Source organism: Astatotilapia calliptera, chromosome 14 (genome assembly GCF_964374335.1).
Source record: "Astatotilapia calliptera chromosome 14, fAstCal68.1, whole genome shotgun sequence".
NCBI lineage: Eukaryota > Metazoa > Chordata > Actinopteri > Cichliformes > Cichlidae > Astatotilapia > Astatotilapia calliptera.
The window spans coordinates 37,263,681-37,286,086 of NC_137435.1; the positions used below are offsets into that span (position 1 = coordinate 37,263,681).

Here is a 22,406-nt window from a genome sequence, read left to right on the forward strand (position 1 = left end):
AATTTATTTTATTTTCAGTTGCTACAAACGGGACAGACATGACTGGGGGATAGGACAGGGAGAAAGAATGAAAGAAAGAGAGGGAGAGAAAGAAAACCAAAGGGGAGAAGAGACGGTGAGAAGGGGGGGAAGAAAGAAAAATCAAAACAAAAAAGAAACACCTGGGTCACCTGTATGGAGAAAAAAAACAGAAGAGAAAGCAAACAACAAAGAGCAACATAATAAAAAAAAACGGCACCATCACAATAAACTAGCTAGCAGTAGATATCAGTAGATACTAAATAATAAACGATATTGTGCAGCACGCAAGATAGACAGCGCACAATGTGCTTTGAGGCAGCAGCCAAGAAAGCTGTAGTCCGTGTCTGTGAATACCCGTGTGTACACCTGTGTGCATACCTGTGTGGATCAGCATGCTTGTATTCCAAAGGTTTCTCCATGTAACGATCTGCTAGGGAGTGTGGGGGGGCCACAGCCCCGTCCTCCAGGGCATGAAGCAGGTATGGAGGAGATCAAAACTCCAGACATCCAGAGGCCCCCAGAACACAAGAGACCAAGGAAGACCAACAGAGGGGCAGCCGCGCCACTGTCCCAGAAAGAGCTGAGGAGAGTCCCAGATGAGGGCTCACTCAGCAGCCACGGAGCAGAAGCCAGGGGGAGTTGCAGTGACGCGCCCGTGAGCTCCGCCAGCAGCCAGCTGTGCCTGAGTGACCAAGCCCCAGGCCGAGAGGCCACTTCGGAGGCACCCCACCTCCGAAGTGGCCCGAGCGAGCCCCAGGCTCCAGGCCCCGATAAGTGGCCGCCAAGGAGTGAGCCGGTGTGTACCCGGACGCCCATCCCCAGACACAAAGAACCACCAACGCACTGACACCTGAGGGAGTCCGCCACTGGCAGGGGAAGTGGTGGTGGGTGGAGATAGGCCTCCAAACCTTGGAGGGCCTGAGATGTCTCCAGAGAGGTGGCGTCTGACACCCAACCTGACATATAGACACAGACATACAGGCACACACAGACACAAACATCCATTCCCACCCTCATGCTCTCATATGCACTTACTCCACACTCAACCAACGTGGAGACAGACATAAAGAGACGCTGTACACACGATCACACTCCCCAAGCGTACTCTACGAACCGGGTCTAGGTACCCTTGCCCCTGGAGGGGGGAACTGCACCCAGACCCAGGTGGTGTTACCTTTTTCCCTGCGGTGGGGAGAGGCAGACCGCCCCGACTCCGCAGCAGCAGGAAGGCCCCACACTCCAGACCGCAGTCAGAGGGCCAACTCCTCCTCCTAGCCCCCCCGCTCCAGCAGGCCGCAGAGAACGGGGGTGAGAGAAGACTCCAAACCTCCCTCCACCCGCTCATTGTAGTGTTGATGCATGTGTGTTCTAAGGTGCAATTAAAACCCAGGAGGGCATGGAGCTACCTGCCAGAGAGCAGCAGGTAAGCGCATGGTCCCTCCTGCTGGCCCTCAATGTCTACGTGTATTTAACCTTGAGAGGTGGGCAACGACGCCAGGGGTGGGGTGTACACCCTGATGGTACTTTGGATTCCGTGTATCGTGCCCACCCCCAAGATCCTATATGTATGTGTAATGAGAGTGTGAGTAATGTGAATGTCTAAGTTGTGGGATAAAATTGAGGCAGAGGCAACCAGAAGGGGACGGGGGGGACGGGGGGGGTAGCCTCCTCTGCACCCTGGTGACATACCCCTACTCCAAGGCCCTGCATGTGTGGGTGGTTGTGGTGGAGCGGGAAGAGGGAGGCAGCTGGAGATGGGGAGGGAAGGAAGGGAGGGGCAGGTGACCCCTCCCTGGGGCCAGCTCCCCCGCTGACCCCAGTAGGCACTCCCATACTCCGCGACCCGCCAGGGAAAGGGGGCCCAGGCCCATCCAGACCGGGGCCCAGTGCAGCAGCGCCCCCCGGCCCCACAGAGCCCGGGACAGTCCACCCAACCCCACCACAGAGAAAACTGCACCCACCCCACCATCCACTCATCTTCCAGACTACATAAGACAATAGACGCCCAGGCTGAGATCTTCCTCCACCTCTCCTGTATCTCCCCCTCCTGCAGAGAGTTCCTGAGGAGAGGAAAGCTCCTGCAAGGTGTGACAATCTCCCCCACCAGTTGAAGAGCCCCCCAGGTGGCTCGATGCACCGGCAGCACCCTGCGCCTGGGATGGGCCCCCATGCACCCACCCGCCCACAACCCCGGCAAAACACCAAGTTGACTAGTTTTTGGTGTTTTTATAATAATGGTACTGTGTACGGATAAAGTGTGAAATATTTCAAAAATATTAAAATGTTAAAATGTATGTATATATTTATGTAATAAAAATGCTATACTACTTGTGGGGATAGGTTAATTGGATAATCCAAATTGCCACTAGGTGTGAATGTGCGAGTGAATGTGAGTATGAATGGTTGTCTGTCCCTGTGTGTTGGCCCTGCAACAGACTGGCGACCTGTCCAGGGTGTACCCTGCCTCTCGCCCTATGACAGCTGGGATAGGCTCCAGCGCCCCCCGCGACCCTGAAAAGGATAAGCGGAAGCGAATGGATGGATGGATGAAATGCTATACTATAGAATATGGTGGAAGGTTAGGATTTGAATTCTTTATTCTTTATTGTCCCACAAGGGGAAATTAGTTTAGCAGCAGGATAAAAATAAACAGAACAATAATATAAAATAATAATGACAATTAATAGTGATAGAAAGTCCAAGGACAGTTATTGCCATGTAGGAGACAAGATGGAGTAAGGATAAAAGAAACCTGGAGTGTTTTAGTCTTCGTCGGAAGGCAGCAACTCAAACTCACTGTGAAGTGGATGGTTCAAACAGTTAATAATAGAATGAGCCTTTCTAAGCACATTTTTATTGTAGATGGACAAAAGTCCATCTTGCCAGCGCCCTGAAATTTTGCTAGCAGTTTTTACTATAAGTCCCAACCGATTCTTATTCTTACTGTCAGGTTACCAAACCAGGCAGCGATACAAAAGGACATCACAGATGGTGTATTATTATTATTATTATTATTATTATTATTATTATTATTATTATTATTATTATTATTATTATTATTTGTGGACTCATGTTCTAGTTTTGGGATTTTCTGGTTCTGGGGTTCTGGGTTGCTGCTCTCTCTGTTGGTCCCTGGTGTTAGTGTTTCCTCTGTCTCGTCAGGTCCAGCTGTGTCTCCCACCTGTGTGTGATTCCCCAGTGTCCCTCTGTGTGTATTTATGTTGTGTGAATTGGTGTGCTCGTTACTGGTCCGTCTGTGTTCGTCTCCTGAAGACTGTTTGTGAACCTCTCTGTGAATCCACTGTGTGCTCTCCCTGCTGTCCTCCCTTAGTGTTCAGGCCGTTCTATAGTTGAGTTTTCCCAGAGATTAGATTAGATTATCCTTAGCTGTGTTTTTGCCATCCCTACTTTGTGTTCTGTCATTTATAATAAATCTCCCTCGCATCTCAGTAAATGCCTGCATTCGAGTCCTTTATCCCACACACCACAAGACTGCTGCCCCAGCCGTGACAGGTTTAGCCCCTAACAGCAGAAAGTATTTAAGGCTGCCAGTTGTCATTAGACAGAGTGATTGTTGTGCTGTGAGGAAGCTTGTTGTGCGAGTCATTGTCACAGCTGTAGAGCTATATGGGCAAATAAATGCCAGTTGTTTCCACCATCTTGTGTCTTGGTCTTCCTCATTGTAAATCCAGTTGCAAAAAGCCGCTCTGTCACAGGTGTCAATAAACTCAAGCGTCTCGAAGTGCTGGTCCTGTGCAGGAATGGTTCTGTCTGGGGGGGGGAAATACCAACGGCTGTGAAGCCGAATAGGGTAACCAGGGTACCACCAGCCACCTCAGTTTATACACCATGTAAAATTATCAGGCTGTTGTCTCCTCCCAGGCTCATTTTGGAAACTTTCCTATGGGTCGTATTTGAGGGCAGTTGGCATATTCTAGGTAGCTGGAGAAAAGCCAGATAAAATACAGCAATAAACTGGTGTTGAAGGGTCTTTTAGCATGACTGGAATTTTACTTTAACAGGCCAAAAATTGACAGGCATCCTGCTGAATTATATGTTACTCTCACATTTTAGAGACCAACCAGCTTTGTTACTTTTAAGCTTCTGTTTAGACACAGAAGAGTTCACAAAAGCCATAAGCTAGAATCTTTAACAAGCCCATGTAAATGGGTTATATGCTGAAGACATGTTTTTCTATCACCAAGTCTCTGTTTGTGAAACAGGCTGCAAAAACACTAATGTTAAAAGGTCATTTGAAAGTCCATAAAATCCAGCATTATTGACAACCACTGATAGTCAGCTTTTGTTTTGAAGAACTTTTATTTTGAAAGTTTTCACACTTCTTGTAATGCTGTCAGTCATCAAAACATTCAATGTAGTACTGGTTGTAAGGCTGTGACAGTGATATTAATAAGATTAACAACAGCCGTGCTAAACTGGTTTAAAGCTGTTCCTTTAATGGTCCTGTTAAACAGGACACACTGACCCCCATATACCTCCACAGGATCAGCCATGATGAGTTTAAGACTTTGAAAGAGAAAGGATGATGTGACCATGTGGGTTGGATGGCTTGCTGTGGTGACTAGAAGTACGATAAGGATATGAGATGTTTAAAAAAACCCAAACATCATCAGGGAGGAACACAGAGAAAAAGGAGGGTGTAGGTAATATAGAGATAAGGATTTCACTCTTTACCAAAAGCTTACCAAGAGAAAACTATCTCACACTGAAAAACTTCTTTCACCATGAGGGACAAAAACTTTTCATGTACAAAATGCTAAAGTATCACATTTAAATTGTGTATTATATGGGTGTTGTCACAGTGTTAAGACAGCTTGTGGTTCTGATATTCAGCTGTAATGATATCAATGCTTATGTTTTATACCGATTCTTTAGGCTGTGCTTTTCTGGCATTCATGACAGAACTGTAAATCCTATTACATCTAACACTAGATGAAAGAGGTTTGTTTTGATGTATTTATTATGCATGTAGATGAAAAGGTTTTGTCATAGAGATTGAACGGACTCTGAGAGTTGAATACAGCTCACAAAAGTTTATTTACAAAGACCGGGTGATATATACAATGTGAGGGGCTAAGGCTTCCAGGGATCCACGGGGAGGAAGGAAGGCCACACCAGACTCAAACGCTGCAAACATGCTAGGGTCCTTTTCAGTCACTCCACACCACACAGGTCCAAGGAATCTATGTGCAGGAAACAGACAATTAGTACAACGCTAGGAAATCACATGAAACGCAAGAGCTGGATAAGCCAGTTACACTAACACAGGTTGCACAATGATTCAGTAGCAAGAAGCACCAAGCCACCGCCTTAAGTAGTGGCCCAGAGAGACAGGCTAATGAGCAGCAGGTGAGTCATTGATTGCAGGTGCGTGGGCCCAAGGCAGGAACCCATAACAAATTCCCCCCAGGCGGAAAAGAGGCAGGAAAGAAAGAGCGAGAGAGACAAAACAATAACAAAACATGTGGCTCCTGTGTGAACCAGCCAGGGAGACCCAGGGACCATGACAGGTTTGGGTATTAAACACATTGAAACAATTTTTTTCTGATTATTTTCCAGGTACAAAATTTACAGTGGGTGATGTCGGTACATTATGGATGCAAAATTCCACTGAAAAAATATAATTCTTCATAAAACTAAAGCTAATCTTGTGAAAAAAAACATAAAAGATACCAAAACACAGATTAAGTCAATAAAAATCCAAAGCCTTGTGCTCCATAAAAACTTTAAATTATGTTTCTACAATAAAATAAGCACTGTGTTTCCTTTGTTCTCTGTCGCGTCGTTAATGTCTACTCGCCCTCAGTCTACGCTCTGTGTTTCGGTCCCTGTTTATCTGCCTGTCAGTTTATATTTTCCCAGTATAGTTAGTCCTCTGTTCAATCTGCAACCTGCAAATAAAGCTGTTTACTTTGAGTTCAACTTTGCCTCACCGAATCCCGCATTTTGGGTCCTTCCTCCCTGCCTGCCTGCACACAGCCATGACAGCCCATAAAAATTATGAACAGAATCGGTGACAAAGGGCAGTCCCCCTTCTGAAAGATAGAAACCACCACCCCGGTCTGCCAATCCAGAGGTACGGCCCCTGATCTCCATGCAACATTGTAGAGGTGTGTCAACCAAGACAGCCCTACAACATCCAAAACCTTCAGGAACTCAAACGTCATCCACCCCAGGGGCCCTGCCACCAAGGAGTTGTTTAACAGCCTCAGTGGTGACCTCACAACCAGAGATAGAATAGTCGTCCCACTTGTCCCCAGAGGTGGCCTCCGCTCTTGGCTGAAAATGACTCCAATATTCATCAGTTTTACCAAGGCCAAGAGAATTACCAAATTTCCCCTTGTGTTACCAAATTTTTCCTTGTGGGACAATTAAAGGTTTATTCTATTCTATGCCATCCAGAGTAAGGTAGATACCATATTTCTAAGATTTTTAGGGTCAAATACAATAAAGTTTTATCTGAATTTAGAAGCAGAAAATTAGAGGTCACCCAGGTCTTTATGTCTTTAAGACATTCCTACAGTTTAACTAATTGGTGTGTGTTATCTGGCTTCATGGATAGATGGGTGGTGGGTGTCATCTGCATGTATGCTATGGCTTCTAATGATACTCCCTAAAGGAAGCATATATAACGTAAACACAGTTGATCCCATAGCACTGAACCCTGTGGAAGTCCATAATTAACCTTACTGTGTGAAGAGCACTCTTCTTTTACATGAACAAATTGGAGTGTATTAGTTAGATATAATTCAAATCACTGCACTGTAGCATCTTTCATACCTACAAGCATGCTCTAATGATTGTAATAAAATATTATGGTCAGCAGTATCGAACGCTGCACTAAGGTCTAGCAGGATAAGCACAGAGATGAGTCCACTGTCAGAGGCTGAAAGAGGATCATTTGTAACTTTCACTAAAGCTGTTTCTGTGCTGTGATGCTGTGATGAGCTCTGAAATCTGACTGGAACTCTTCAAATAAGCCATTCCTCTGCAAATGATTAGTCGGCTTTTTTTTTTTTTTACACAATTATTCTTTCAAGAATTTTTGAGATAAAAGGAAGGTTGGAGATCGGCCTATAATTAGCTAAGACCGGTGGGTCTAGGGATGGGTTTTTAAGTATTGGTTTAATTAATGGTTTCATTTAATTACAGCTTAAAGACCTGTGCTACATAGCTAATTATTAGAGATAGGTCGATCATATTTAAGATAGAAACATTGCATAACACAAATGTTGATGGTTTGGAGGATGTAATTACTGAAGTGAACTCAGTAATTAAACAATAGTAATACCATTGTTATAGTAAAGTAAATAACAATGGTATTGAAAGTAGCCGTACATAATGTTATATCTGTGAAATGATTCCAAGTATTTTTTTTCACTAATGGTTAAAATTTTATTTGTTAAGAAATTCATGAAGTCATTACTAGTTAATGTTAAAGGGATGGTTGGCTCAACAGAGCTCTGACTTTTTGTCAGCCTGGCTACAGTGCTGAAGAGAAACCTGGGGTTGTTCTTATTTTCTTCCATCAGTGATGAATAGTAAGATGTTCTGGCTTTATGGAGGGCTTTTTTTTTTTTTATAAAGCAGCAAACTATTCTCCCAGGCTTTCTTTTTCACTGGAGTTACATTATCCAGAGTCGTACATAGTGAACAAGTAGAATTATTAACAAGATAATCGACTGCTGTGCACAAATACTGTGGTACAGTGGTACAGTTTAAATACACAACTCACAATTAAAAACCGTCTTTCCAGTAGTGCACCTGGTTACACTGTATGAACAGAAGGGGGAGTAGGTTGACCGCGTTTTAGATACAGTATTGACGCTTCAGAGCTGGACTGGGAGCAGCCTGCTATCACAACCAGAGCCTGAAAGCTTGTTTCTGTTCCCTACAAGCCGAGCTACACCCATTAACAAGGGACTAGCGAGGCTTCGTTTGAAGTATTGGAAAGCTGTGAGTATCTGTTCCTATAATAAGATGTGCTTCTACTGAGAAGGCACATTTAGTGTTAAGGCAGCTGTGCTGAGACGGACAGGCAGTCAGTGGGGCTGACTGAATGATTTTCATAGGATCCCAGAGTGTTCCAGGATTTGCTTTACCAAAATGAGGGCAAAGAACTGAGGCTGTGACCTGAGCCAATTAGGCTAGTTAGCTAGCTAGACGCTAAATGAAAAGTGAAAAAAAAAATACATAAAATATGTAACCTTGTGTTTTTGGCGCGTTCTCATTTGGAATAGCATAAAACAAGAGATTTTGATTATTAGGTAACATTACCTTCATTTACAAAGCAGTAGCTCGGCTAGCTAATGTAGCTGAGAAGCTATACTTATTTTAGCTCTGTCATGCTTTTGTCCCCGACTTCACGCTTAATGAGAAGTGCGGCTGACAAATACGCTTTGTTTACGTTAGTGGTTAAGTATTAGTGTCGATTTAACCGCAGAAGCCAAGTAGATAAAAGGGAGGCAACTTAAAACTCTTAAGCCATTTAGCGTTTTAGCATTCCTTAACCAGTGCATATAGGACCTAACGCTACTCTTAGTGCAGACGCTCTTCGTTTATTTTGGCTACAGATGACAGAAGGTAATAATCTGAGCGGACTGTTAAGGAAACCTTTACTGTTCTGGCAAATTGGTTATTTGATACTGTGTTGCTAAACATTATATGTAAATCTGTACAACACGTTACCACGGTAGTTTTGCTGTATAGATATAAATAGCTGTGATGTTTTCAGTGCTATTCTGTTACACCTTTGAGCATATGACTACTTCATAACTGACAGTTTAGGCTCTTGCCTGATGAGGTTTTTATAACAGCTGAATGACCTTTTTTGCTGGAAATCCGGACTTATCTTAGCAGGAGAAATCACTGACATAATTCACCTATTCCACAGTTAAAATAGTAGGAGGTTTTTTTTATTTTTTGTAAATAAGAATCTCTGTGTATTACCCAGCAGTTTATAAGAACCAGGCTGAACCATGTGGATGTGCCTGCCTGGACTTTTCAGTTTGTGGCAGGACTTTACCTTATTTGTGAGGCTTACAAAAATGGTCTTGTCAAGCTTCTCCAGTGGGCTTCTTTAATGTAAGAATACTAGAAGTGTTCAGGGATGTAGGTCTGTTTTTTTTTGCAAGGTTGTCTACACATATGCTCTATGCAAACAATCAGGTTTGCTTAGACGTTTGATGCCAGCTTAAAAAAAATGTTTTAGATCTGGTCTGTGCATTTTAATAGTTGTAAAATTATGTGTGTAATTACGGACATTTTTAACTATATGCAACAATACAGTGGTAAAAAATCCATTAAATAAGCAGGCAGAATCATGAAACAAAGCAGACAAAACATGTGGGACTACAAAACATATTCCAATACAGAAAGTGCTGCTAAACTGTTGAGGCTGAGAAGTGATATAAAAATGTAACTATGAGACAGTATAAATGTCTGTTGTCAGATTATGCCACCACTAGCAATAATAATAATAATACATCCATCCATTCTGTTCCGTTTATCCTTGTCAGGGTCACGGGGGAGCTGGAGCCTATCCCAGTGTACACCCTGGACAGGTCACCAGTCCATTACAGGGCTAACACATAGAGGCACACAACCATTTGCACCTATGGGCAATTTAGATTTACCAGTTGACCTAACCCCTCTAACTGCACGTTGGTAACCACAGAAGGTCCTGGCTTCAATTCCACCAACAGGCCAGAGTCTTTCTGTGTGGAGTTTGCATGTTCTCCCACAGTCCGAAGACTTCAATAATACTGATAATAATTATTGTTTATATTATTTAATTGTGACATTAATGAGAAAAGGCAATTTTCTTAGCCTGTCTGTCTGTTCTAGGTGTGTGAAAACATTAGGGAATCATTATTCTTTCATTATCGCTGTTACAGCCGCACACTGTCCTGCTTACCTTAATTTTTTATTCAGTTACAACCTTTTGGTCTGTGTGACCTTCGTCAGGTACAAAGAAACAGTGTTCATACACGTTTGCGCATATATACACATTGAGTAAGATTCAGCCAATTAGGGATTTCTGGCTATTAGGTAAATGGTAAAATGGTAAATGGACTGGTTCTTATATAGCGCTTTTCTACTCTTCTGAGCACTCAAAGCGCTTTACACAACTTGTGCATTCACCCATTCACACCCATTCGCACAAGCACATTTTTCTAGGTGCTAGGCATGTCACACCTGCATAACAGTCCACTCAGAATGTCAGTGCAGTCATCAACAAACCAAATAACGTTTAACATCGCCATCTGATCCGATAACCGGACAATTCATGTCTCTTATATATTCAGAAATTATCACTTAAATTCATAAATTGCCACAATTACAGAACTAGTTTACAACAAATATTCCTACTTTATGCACAAATCAGTGATGTATAATATTTTAAAATACCAACATCGCAATATATAACAGTCACATATACCACTAAATACACTCATGGACACGCACTGGTGTGCATGGAGAGCAGTTACTGTAATATTTAGCAGTTTAACAGAAATTGTTCTCTCTGTCTCTCTCTTTTTTTAATTCTTAGCCTTTCCTCGCTGGATCATAGCAAACACACCTGACCTGAAGTCAGTTCAGCCGAAAAGGGAACACTAAGTTAATTTAGTGCCACAATGTTTAATCTAAAGAAAAAGGAGAAGGAGAAGAAGGAGAAAAAGGAGAGGATGTCTGCAGCAGAGCTGCGCAGTCTGGAGGAGATGAGCATGCGCCGTGGTTTCTTCAACCTGAAGAGGGAGTCGAAGCGGGAATCTAGGAACAAGCTTGAGATTTCCAACCCCATTCCCATCAAAGTGGCCAGCACCAGTGATCTCCCCCTCACTGACATTGAATTAGATGGCTTGAGTAACCGAAGCAGCATGATCCTGGATGACCAACTAAGCATTGCCAGCTCCAATGATGATCTGAAGGGTGAGGGTGGAGGAGGACAGGATGGACAACGCAGCTCAGTGCGAGATCGAGTTGCTCACTTTGGTTCACTTGCCAAGCAGAACTCTACACAGATGATGAAACGCTTCTCCTTTTCCCAGAGAAGCAAAGAGGAGAGCCCTTCAGAGGGATCCACCCCTTCAGGCCAGAATTCTGCTGCCCCATCCCCACAGGTGGAGAGTAAAGTTTTCAACATGCTCCGCAAGCACAGCCTCAAGCAGCAGCCTGGAGCAGAAGCCCCCAAAAGAATCTGCATTCCCGAAGTGGTCGATAAAACCTTCCCTGCACAACTCCAGCTGCCAGCTGTGGTTGCTCCAAGTCCACCTGAAACCCGTGAACTGGAACTCCAGCGCCGTAACACTGGTGACTTTGGATTTTCTTTGCGTCGCACTACAATGCTGGACCGCAGCCCTGATGGAGGGGTGTACAGACGTGTGGTTCACTTTGCAGAGCCTGGTGCAGGCACTAAGGACCTGGCACTGGGCCTGGTGCCAGGCGATAGGCTGGTGGAGATAAATGGACGAAATGTGGAGAATAAGAGTCGAGACGAGATAGTGGAGATGATCCGTCAGTCAGGAGACACGGTGAGGCTGAAGGTGCAGCCAATACTGGAGTTAAGTGAGCTGAGTCGCTTCTGGCTGAGGAACACCGAGGGGCTGCGCAGGGAGGCCAGACTGGTAAGGACCTCTTCCACTTATATATTGCTTTGTTGGTGATCAGCAGTGGCATACAACCTTTTTGTCAGTTCTGCATATTTTGATTTTGAAAAGCCATGCACCTTTCAAACATGTAAAAAGTACAGAGTAATTGTCTCTATTGCCGAGATGTACAATTTGGGTGTTCCTGTGCTTATATTATTCTTTATCAATTGCTCATTGTTTTCTAGTTTATAAGTTAATTGTTAGTAGAAGCCTGGAGATTAAAACTTTCTTTAAAACATACGTTTTGTGCTGCTGATTGAACATAGCAAAGATGACTTTTATTTTCCCTTTCATGGTTTGAAATTATATTTTTGTCCACTCATTTCAAACTCACTTAAAAGGCTCTAAACAGAATTTTCTTACTCCGCCTCTTTTTCTTGACTAAACCCTTTTTGATTTTATTATAATTACCTAACCCTTACCACACCCAAGTTAATAATATATATTTTTTTACAACAAGAATGTTCTGGACCTTTTTGTTTAGTTTGTTCTTCCTGCTTCTGTGTGAGGTTTCTTCTGCAGCCTCTAAACCCTTCTGATGACCTTCTGATCTTACATTTTCAGTCATTTTTGACTGCTGTCATCTGGCAAAGGCAGGTGAAAATGCTGACCTTAGTGGTGAGGGTGTAGCTAGATGATTGATGTATTTTTAGGTTTTAGCCTTTACAGAGCCCTTCCTCAGCAGCAGCTTGGCACAGACTTGCATTTCTGCAAAGTCAGCTTTTCCTTCATTTTTATCTGAAGTGCTGATACACTCAGCATAATGTGTGTTTACACAGCACTGAGTTCATCAGTACAACCACTGACTCGATATCTTACCGCTCAATGCTTTTTCGTTGACAGAATTACTGTTTTCATTTACTAATTCTTTCCTGTCACATTTACCAATTTAAACTACTGTCAACACTTCACAGATGTTTAACAGTATGTAGGTTGTAATGGTGATTCACTGGGCATAATTGTGTATTTTCTGTTAAGCTTTTAATTTGAAAATCCACCTCGTATGCTAATGGAAACTGAACGCAGTGTTAATGAAACTTGTATTGATGATTGCATGTTTAGCTGTCATAATGTACAAAACAACATTTTCAATAACCCGCTGAGTAGAATTGCAATGATTAGACAAGTAAAGATGGTAATATTTTGCTGATCCCCCCCTTTGTTTGATTCTGCTTTATATTTGGATCCTTGAACAGTTGTAATACTTTGTAGCTGAAAATCTTACATTCAGTTTGCGCTATTTGTATAGATACCTGGCTTTAACAGCATCTGAGTTTACTCCAGCGGGCTCAGTGTCCCGATCAGGGCATAGTTGGCAGTATCAGAGGACTTTGTTTGGCTTTGGATCAAGAGTCCTTGTGACACAGTCAGGCTGAAAGAGACTCTGATCCCCTACTCCCACAATGGAATTCATCTCCTCTGGGATGCAGGGAGTGACTGTGCAGCCCATGCTGCCTTTTTCTAAACAGGAGACAGAGGCAGTGGCTAACTGAGGAGGTCTTTCTCTACAGTGGCTGTTTGTTAGGAAAATGCTCCTCTGAGTACTGGATAAGGACTTACTTGTGTCATGTGGGGAACTTCTAAAGTTTTCATGAAGCAAACAGGAAGTGTACACCGGAGGGAACTTTGTTTTAAGTGTATAGACAATCTTTGGTCAAGTACGCAAACATTCTGCACACCACAGAATGATCCGTTTTGTTGAGTTTTTTTATGTATGTTAAACAGCAGGCCTCTCTGTGTCTCTTTGTTCACTTTAATTGATATCACCAACTTGGGTTAAACAAAGGCAAGCTGACAAAGGGCCCATCATTCAATCTTGATAAAGTGTTGCCAAGTCACACTCCCAATTCCAACAGCAGCTGCTGGCTTTTCTGCATATATTAAACATATTTTTAAAGCTAAGGTGTGTTGGTGCAATGAGTCTTCAACACAAGTATGAACACATTAAGACTTGATCAGGACTTGGAAGCAGGCAGACAGGATGCACTATTGTTTTAGCTGTGACCAGCATAGACAGGATATTCTTAAAAAAGCACGGGGATATCTTCGGAAACGAAACAACACATAGTACAATCATAGCCATATGTTTAAACTAAGGCCAGACACAGTAGCTGGGTCAGCTGATGTCAAAGCTTCTGTCAGTTGTTTTTTCGAAATGAACTTTTCTGCTGGTCATTTTGAGCATTTACTGATATTACTAAAAAACCATCAAAGAAACATTAGTGGTGTCTTCGCTCTTATGTATTTACATTGCACTGGGAACACCAGTCCACAGAGAGAAACACTGACCAGCCTGGCTGACCCTTTGAAGGGCTGCTCTAATGGTTTCCAGTTGCTGCCATAATGGAAAGCCCCTAACATGACACAAAGTAAGCCTCTTATCCAATTATACTCTGAGCAGCATTTTCCTGCTCAGAAGCCAGAGCTTCTGTCTCTTACCATGTTGTGTCCTGATGACTCTATTACACACACAAGCATTCAAAGCATGAAAACAGTGGCAGCCATGCCGCCACAGCTGGTAACAGCTAAGAAGTTTGGCACACTCATAGTGTCTTGACCTGCCAGTCGCCTGGTCAAGGATATCCTGCCTTATCATCCTTTTCGATCTAAAAGGGACTATCAAATTGTTATATTGATTGATTGTCAATTGTTATTGTCATGTTATATTCAGTAAGACTTGAAACAAGTGACTGAGTTAGTTCCCGTTCTACTAAACAAGGGGATGTCCTTTTAGTCTGTTTACTTCCCGCTGTTTTTCTCCCTATCTTTTTGAATTTTGTCTTTGATTGGATCTGGCTTTCAAATGTCTTTACTGGCTGTCTCTGTATTAGGGTTTCCTACTTTACTGATGGCTTTCTTTCTATGTTAAGGCTCATTAGGCGCTAAGATAGTGATGTTTTAATTGTATAGAGGGCGAAATAATTAATTGGTCTCTTGCTGAATTTGTAAGTTTGCCTTCTTTGAGAGTCAAAGTCAAAGTCAAAGTCAGCTTTATTGTCAATTCTGCCACATGTACAGGACATAACGAGAATAGAAACTACGTTACTCTCAATCCCTAGATAAAATAGCAAATGAACATTTAAATATAAGAGTGATTAAAAATGCAAGTAAAATAATTAAAAAGTAAAATTTAAATAAATAAATACAATACAATTTTTACATATAACAAGAAAGCTATACAATATACAATATAATGAGTAAATGACATTGAGTGCAAACCAGGCAGAGTAGTGCAAATGGAGATTTGGTAATGTACGGTAAGAGATAGTGTAACAACAAAGTCTTATGAGGTAGTGGCAGTCCAATGCTCCACAAAGTGACTGGTAACTGGTGCAGGCCAGTGAGTGAGTTAGAGAGTGTGTGTGTGTGTGTGTGACAGAGTTCAGTAGGACCGTGGAGGAGAGAGGGGAGAGGGGGCAGAATCGGGAGGGAGTTAAGCTTCCTGACAGCCTGATGGATGGAGCTGTCCTTCAGTCTGCTGGTCCTGGCCCGGAGACTCCGCAGTCTCCTCCCCGATGGCAGCAGCTTGAAGAAGCTTTGCATTGGGTGCGTGGGATCAGCCGCTATGCAAAGGGATTTTTTAGTGAGACGGGTGCTGTAAATGTCCTGGAGGGAGGGGAGAGCGACACCAATGATCCTCTCTGCAGCTCTCACTATGCGTTGGAGGGTTCTATGACAGGACGCATTGCAGGCTCCAAACCACACAGTGATGCAGCTCGACAGGATGCTCTCGATGGTGCCTCTGTAGAAAGTGTACATGATGGGGGCTGGTGCTCCTGCTCTTCTTAGTTTGCGGAGAAAGAAGAGACGCTGCTGTGATTTCTTGGCCAGTGCTGTGGTGTTGTACGTCCAGGAGAGATCCTCTGTGATGTGCACACCCAAGAACTTGGTGCTGCTCACTCTCTCCACAGACGCTCCGTCAATGGTCAGAGGAGCATGTTGGGTGTGCATTCTCCTGAAGTCCACGACAATCTCCTTCGTCTTCTCCACATTCAGAGAGAGATTGTTGTCAGCACACCACGTGGCCAGGCGTCTCACCTCACTTCTGTAGTCGGTCTCATCCCTGTTGCTAATGAGACCCACCACCGTTGTGTCGTCCGCAAACTTGATGAAGAGGTTGGAGCTGTATGATGGAGTGCAGTCATGGGTCAGCAGAGTGAAGAGGAGGGGGCTCAGCACACATCCCTGCGGGGCCCCCGTGTTTAAAATGATGGTGCTGGATGTATTACTGCCGACCCGTACTGCTTGAGGTCTTCCGGTGAGGAAATCCAACAGCCAGTTGCACAGTGAGGTGTTGAGCCCCAGCTGGACCAGTTTTTGAGTGAGCTGTTGGGGGATTATGGTGTTGAATGCTGAACTGAAATCTATGAACAGCATTCGAACATATGAGTCATTTTTGTCCAGGTGTGTGAGTGCCGAGTGGAGTGCAGTGGAGATGGCATCATCGGTTGAGCGGTTGGGCCGATACGCAAACTGGAAGGGATCCAGGGAGGGGGGCAGGACAGTCTTGATGTGTTGCATGACTAGTCGTTCGAAGCACTTCATCAGGATGGGAGTAAGTGCAACAGGACGGTAGTCATTAAAGCAGGAGGGAGATGACTTTTTTGGAACCGGAATGATTGTGGTGGCTTTAAAACATGTGGGGACGACAGCCTGGATGAGTGATATGTTGAAGATGTCTGTGAAGACATCAGTGAGTTCCACTGCACAGTCTCTCAGTACACGACCAGGAATGTTGTCAGGACCCGGAGCTTTACGTGCATTGATCCTGCTGAGGGATCTCCTCACGCTGTCCGGGGACAGAGTCATCACCTGGTCACCAGGAGGGGGTGGGGTCTTCTGTGTGAGAACTGAACAGTGTCTCTCCACCTAGTCACATTTTGCTTGTGCATCAAATACAATGCAAAGCGTTAAGGTAATTTATTTATTTTATGATTATTTTATAATGTGTGTGGTCATCGCTATAGCAATGTGGCTGAGCATCTTGTGACCTGATTAGCGTTAGATACGAACGCTACAACAAAGGTGGACGTCGGGGTGTGGATATATCTGCTGCTTGGTCTGTGGCTTTTCGTCAGAGTCACGGGCCACTGTGTTGGTTTTTTTTTTTTTTTTTGAAGCTTTTCTATCGTTGCTGGGTTTCAAAAATGGTGGTTTTAATTTTTTCACTTTGGAACCATGGCCGAGCAAGTAGTATTTCAGTACCAGGTACTATGCCTAATGGAAAACCTTTAAAACCGTTGCAAGTCGATCTGAGTAGGTACTAGTGGAAAAGGGACTTATCTGTCACTCCTAAGGCATACCTGACCATTGTCTCGATGTCCACATACATGTCCTGCACCACCCTCACATACTTCTGTACCACATCTAGTTTCCTGATACAGTACCAAAGTTCTTCTCTTGGCTTACTCGGTCACCCTGACCTGCTGCCCATCAAGCTAAAAAGCATCCTTTCTTCTTTGTGTCCAGTGTCCAGCCTCTCATACAACTCAGTAGAGCAGGGCGATATGACCAAAAATGTCTATCACGATATACATTTGAAAATCTGCGATAACGACACAACTGACGATATAATTGACACTAGACAAAATACTTTACAACTCTACAACTTTATTAGTGCAAAAAACAACAACAACCCATCAATGTATTTTGCACTTACACAAGCAGCTTTTTAAGTGCATTAAAGTTATATAAAAATTTGCAGTGCAAATGCAAATCCTTGCTGACAGTTTAACCAAAAGGCATTTCCAGTGGAAATTGGCCGACATATCCTCAGCATAACCATGTATAATATCCACAAAACTTAAAAAGAGGTTATACAAACACTTATGTTGAAGCACAGTACGTATCACTCCGAGGCTCCTGCCTACGATAGCCGTAACACTCCGACAGTCCATCAAGTGGTGCGGCTTCGTAGCTTAGCAAAGTCGTACTGAAACATTTGACAGATTTTCGAGCGCCGTGTACGACATAAAATCGTTTCGAGGTCAGTAAACACAACCAGAGTTCATACATAAGGCACACGGGATTATAAGGGGCACTGTCGATTTTCTGAAAAATCAAAGGATTGATTTTAAGTGTGCCGTATTTTCCAAACAACACGGTAATAATGACGGCCCGCTAGCATGCTCTACCAAAAATAGTGCTTTGTTGTATATCTGACAGACGAAAGCCAAACCAGTTCCACACCACTGAAGTTGCAGCATTTTTACAAACCAGTTCTGGTTCATCTGTTTCATTCAACGATCCACTTTCGCTCTTCTCATTCTTCGTCGCAGCCATGTGCGTATGTAAACAAAGGCACTGGCGCATGTGCGTTTTACCCATATTCTATCGCGATATGTCATTTTCCTATCGTTGCCCAACATTACACCGGTATTACCGTAAACGGTATGATATAGCCCAGCCCTACAACTCAGTATAAGCCTTTTCTTTTCCCTTGTTCGCCTTTTTTCAAACAACTTGCCTCATTCATAATGCATGACACAAAGCCCCACATTTTTAAGTCGCAATTTAATATATTTTTTTTAGACGTTATTATTTGATATCTTAATAATATGCAAACATCTTTTACATTAACATGTCTTCATATTATATTTAACAGAGGTCCCGCACATTAAAGCGGGATGATTCGTTATGGAATAATGTGCTTAAGGCATTATTATATTACATTAGTTTGCAATGAAATGTAACTGAACTACAGAGAGACACTTGATAAAATTAGCACATCCTCTCAGTCAGCTGAAGAAAAGTGAATGTTGGCCTATGACACTGTTAAGACACAATGACGTCTGTGGTGTTCTATTATAAACACGTATGAAAACAGTGATATGTCAAGTTTTTGTCTTGGATGAGTTCCTTAGTTCCATGTTGCGCTCCTCATTTTTCCATCTCAAATCCATATTCCCCCTAAAAAGTGTTCAAGTAGTGTTATTATTGATGTAAGCATATATTAAGTAGAAAGAATGCCTTAACTTGTCATGTAATTGCCATTGCCAAGAAGCTTACATCTTTAGTATTTGGCACACTTTTGCATAATTATCTCAGCTATTTACAGCCACACCCTGTTAAGTAGGATAACATGCAGCATGGAAATGTTTAAGTAAACCTGCTAACTAGTAAATATTATTCACATAAGATTTTAACAGCAGGAATAAAAACTGAAAAGGTCTGAAATAAGAGGGCTGGGTGGAGCGTGAGAGAGACTGGAGGCTAAAGTAGTAAGAAGCCGTCTTTTCTTGTCTTAACAGGCTGCCTAAAAGCAACGGAAAGCACGTCTTCCCTTTAGGTCTCACTTTGGTATTTGTGGAATCTGTTTTCGAACAAATAGGCCACTTCCTGACCCTATCCTCCCGAGAATCTCTTGTGGAGGAAGAGGAATGAGTTTTTGAGGATCAGGGTTGATGGAGGAGGGAAGGAACTTGATGGGTTCATATGGCTTAGAAAACATCTTGGAAAACAGTTTGCTGTATGGTTTTCTGTATGGTAAACTGTTTTCTATGATGGTTCTACACGCTGTATTTAAAAAAACTTTTTTCGCACGTTGTTATTCAGCATGATCTAAACATCTGGAATCCAGAATAATGGACTCGGGATCATTGACTAAGACTGTGTTAAAGCTGACAGTAGTTCTGTACAAACACAGTGTCCTAATTAATGCTTTCATAAATGGAAGTGTTAATCATTTGTTTTCATCAATAAACAAAATGCAGTGACTGAACAAAAGAGAAATCTAAATCAAATCAATATTTGGTGTGACCACCTTTGCCTTCAAAACAGCATCAGTTCTTCTAGGTACACTTGTACACAGTTTTTGAAGGAACTTGGCTGGTAGGTTGTTAACAGCTTGGAGAACTAAGCATAGATCCTCTGTGTATGCTGGCTTCCTCACATCCTTCTGTCTCTTCATGCAGACAGTCTTGATTATGTTGAGATCAGGGCTCTGTGGGGGCCATGCCATCACTTACAGTACTTCTTGTTGTTCTTTTCGCTGAAGATAGTTCTTAATGACTTTGGCTGTGTGTTTGGGGTTGTTGTCCTGCTGCAGAATACACTTGGGGGCAATAAATAATCATTTATATTTCTGAAAGCATTCTTTTCTTATAGCATTTTTTTCACATCTGCCTAAAACTTTTGCACAGTACTGTACATGCATGTATACATAAAAAAAATATATACTGCAGTTGCTCTTGAAGATAAAAAGCTAATCACACCAAAGGAAATAAAATGTTCTTTGTGTACTTCTAGGCAGAGCAAAAAATGAAGATGTATCAAAAGCTTTTAGCCATGTACATCACATCAAGTCATGGCTAACAAGCAGTGGACAGAGTGTTTTCAGATACAACTACTATGGCATTAACCAGCCATAAAACCACGGACGGGTGCTGCTACAAGATCGTTATTATCTTGTCTAGACATCATACCTAACTATTAAAAACGAGGCCGTGTGTAAGAGCCATCAGAAATTCGGATTGTGTATAACCCGGAAACTGGTATGAATTAATCCAACTACACATAAATGGATGGGTATTTCTCTTTCAAAAGAGCTAATGCTAATAACACCACATACAAAGATGTTGCAACATCAATAAATAGGTCTTTTAACGTTTCAACATTCAACTGATGAGGACTGACAAGCCAGTAGACTGGAATGCCGTAGGACAAGTTTTAAGTTTTGTGATAAGTGATGGTTGGAGCACACATTTAATGGCGGTGCATAACTTTACATCAGTGTGTCACAGTTGCCTTTACTTAACATTATTGGTAATTACCCGGATATTTTTGTTTCTGTAATGGTTGCACTACGTGCATATGCTCCTTAATTGGAATAATGCTAAAATGTAACTATTGTTGTTATCCATAATTTTTTAAAATGTACTGCTTGCCAAAAAAAATAAGACAAATTGAAAAGCACATTATTATTTTCTTAATAACGACGCCAAATTGCATTTATTTAGTTGCATTCTTGAATAGAAAAATTTATTTTAGTGGTTGAATATGATATTTTATTAAATTCTTAATTCATACATTTTTTAAATTAATATTCTGACATTGGTTCTTGAAAAGGATTATATAAATATGTCTGTATAGGTTCTCAGTCATCCAGGTCATGGTAGTTTAAGGAACTTGGACTATGGAAATAATATTTTTTCTTTATTTACTTACTTTTGACTTCACAAAGTCAAGTCTAGTGTGCTGGTTCAAATTTAGGTATAAAAACGTGAATTCAGTTTGAAATGCGGCATTTCTGTTCAAAATGGTGAAAAAGGGAGGAGTCTGTGTTAAAGCACTTGTAGATGTTCGAGGGTTCTCACAGTTTGATCAAGTATGCTTTGGAGTGGATTGCCAAGACTGATACTTGCGGTAAGGAAGAGGCAGAAAGCCGACTGAAGCAGATATCTGGCACCTCAAGATTTTAAGTACTAGAGCCAGAGCTCCATCTCAGATAAATACGTCTAGATCAGGTAAATGGACTGCTTCTTTTATACCACTTTTCTACTTGACCCTACTTAGCTTGTGAGCTCAGACAAGTTCGTGGTCAGGGTACTATGGCCATAATCAGGGTCTGAGAAGATCTCAAGAATGAATAAGCACATGACTGAATGAACAAGGCTTTAATGTAAAAATGGCTTATAAGAAGTCATTATTAAGCCCTGTTTGTACCTAGAAATGCCTGAGATTTGCTAGGGAGCATAAAAACATAACTGTAGACTACTGGAAGAAGGTACTCTGAATAGACGAGTCCACGTTTAAAGTGTGTTTCAGCATCATCCTGTTTATGTCTGCAGAAAAGCTGGCAAACATTTTGATGCTATAAGCAGTTCACCCAGATTGAAATCTCATGATCATCCTCACGCCACAAATCAAGATCTTGCATGAAGCTTCAGAATGAGGTAAATTGGAAGAAAAACTGTCAGTCAAAACAGAATTCAATGATTTGTAAGTCATTGAAAGCCTATATTTAATTTAAAGTACTGAAAATACAAGAGATTAAATGATAAATAAATAAACAAACTATGCCAGCAATGTATTTGAAAAAATCTGGGAGACTGGCATGCTTTTGGCTATGCTCGTCTCACTAATAACAAATGTTCAATTCTTGTAGAAGTAAACAAGGGCTTAAATACTTACTTTGCTTTCCCTGAGTAAGCCTTAATATGGACTACAGCAACAAAAAAAAGTATATGGCCTCAGCCTACAGAAAGGCCTTGGCCTTGGTGAAGTTGAACTTCTTGCTGTGAGGCGAGGGTGCACACCACCACACCACCATGTTGCCAAGTTCTGCATTTATAACATATTATTTTAAATATTCCTTGCATAAAGTATCAATAAGAGTATTTATTCTGCACGATGAAATATTGACAACTGGCCTGTAGGTGTAAATAGACAGTGGAGTCCTGGCCTGACAAGTTAGCTCTTTTGTGTTGTGCCATCAGCTTAGTCAGAGGTTTTGTAGTTTCCCGGATGTATATATCATGTCATTCCTCCTGGCACTTAACAGCATGGACTATATTACTCTGTTTGTCCCAGGGGACCAGATCCTTCGGGTGGACCATGTTTGGGTTTGAAAGCTACAGAGACGTGGTGTTTGGAGAAAATTTGCGAGTTAGCGTGGACCCCGTGCGTGAGGCTGTACGGTGCTAACACGTTTACGAGCTAACCGCACTAATGTGTTGATGCCGTGCAGCCCCACGCATGGGCAATCCGTGCTAA

General features: G+C 42.3%; 1 protein-coding gene across 7 annotated transcripts in view; it reads left to right on the top strand.

The window, feature by feature from the left end:
- Positions 1 to 7,859: 7,859 nt before the first annotated feature.
- myo18ab (myosin XVIIIA b) overlaps positions 7,860 to 22,406 on the top strand; it is a 126,362-nt gene continuing 111,815 nt past the window's right edge. For 5 of the 7 annotated variants that reach the window (XM_080289092.1, XM_080289094.1, XM_080289093.1 and 2 more), the window contains exons 1-2: positions 7,860 to 7,998; positions 10,595 to 11,669. In XM_080289092.1, coding sequence (XP_080145218.1) covers positions 10,680 to 11,669 — 990 coding nt within the window. In that variant the 5' untranslated portion in view covers positions 7,860 to 7,998; positions 10,595 to 10,679. The remainder of the gene's footprint in view (positions 7,999 to 10,594; positions 11,670 to 22,406) is intronic. The other 2 variants (XM_080289095.1, XM_080289088.1) reach the window with 1 other exon arrangement.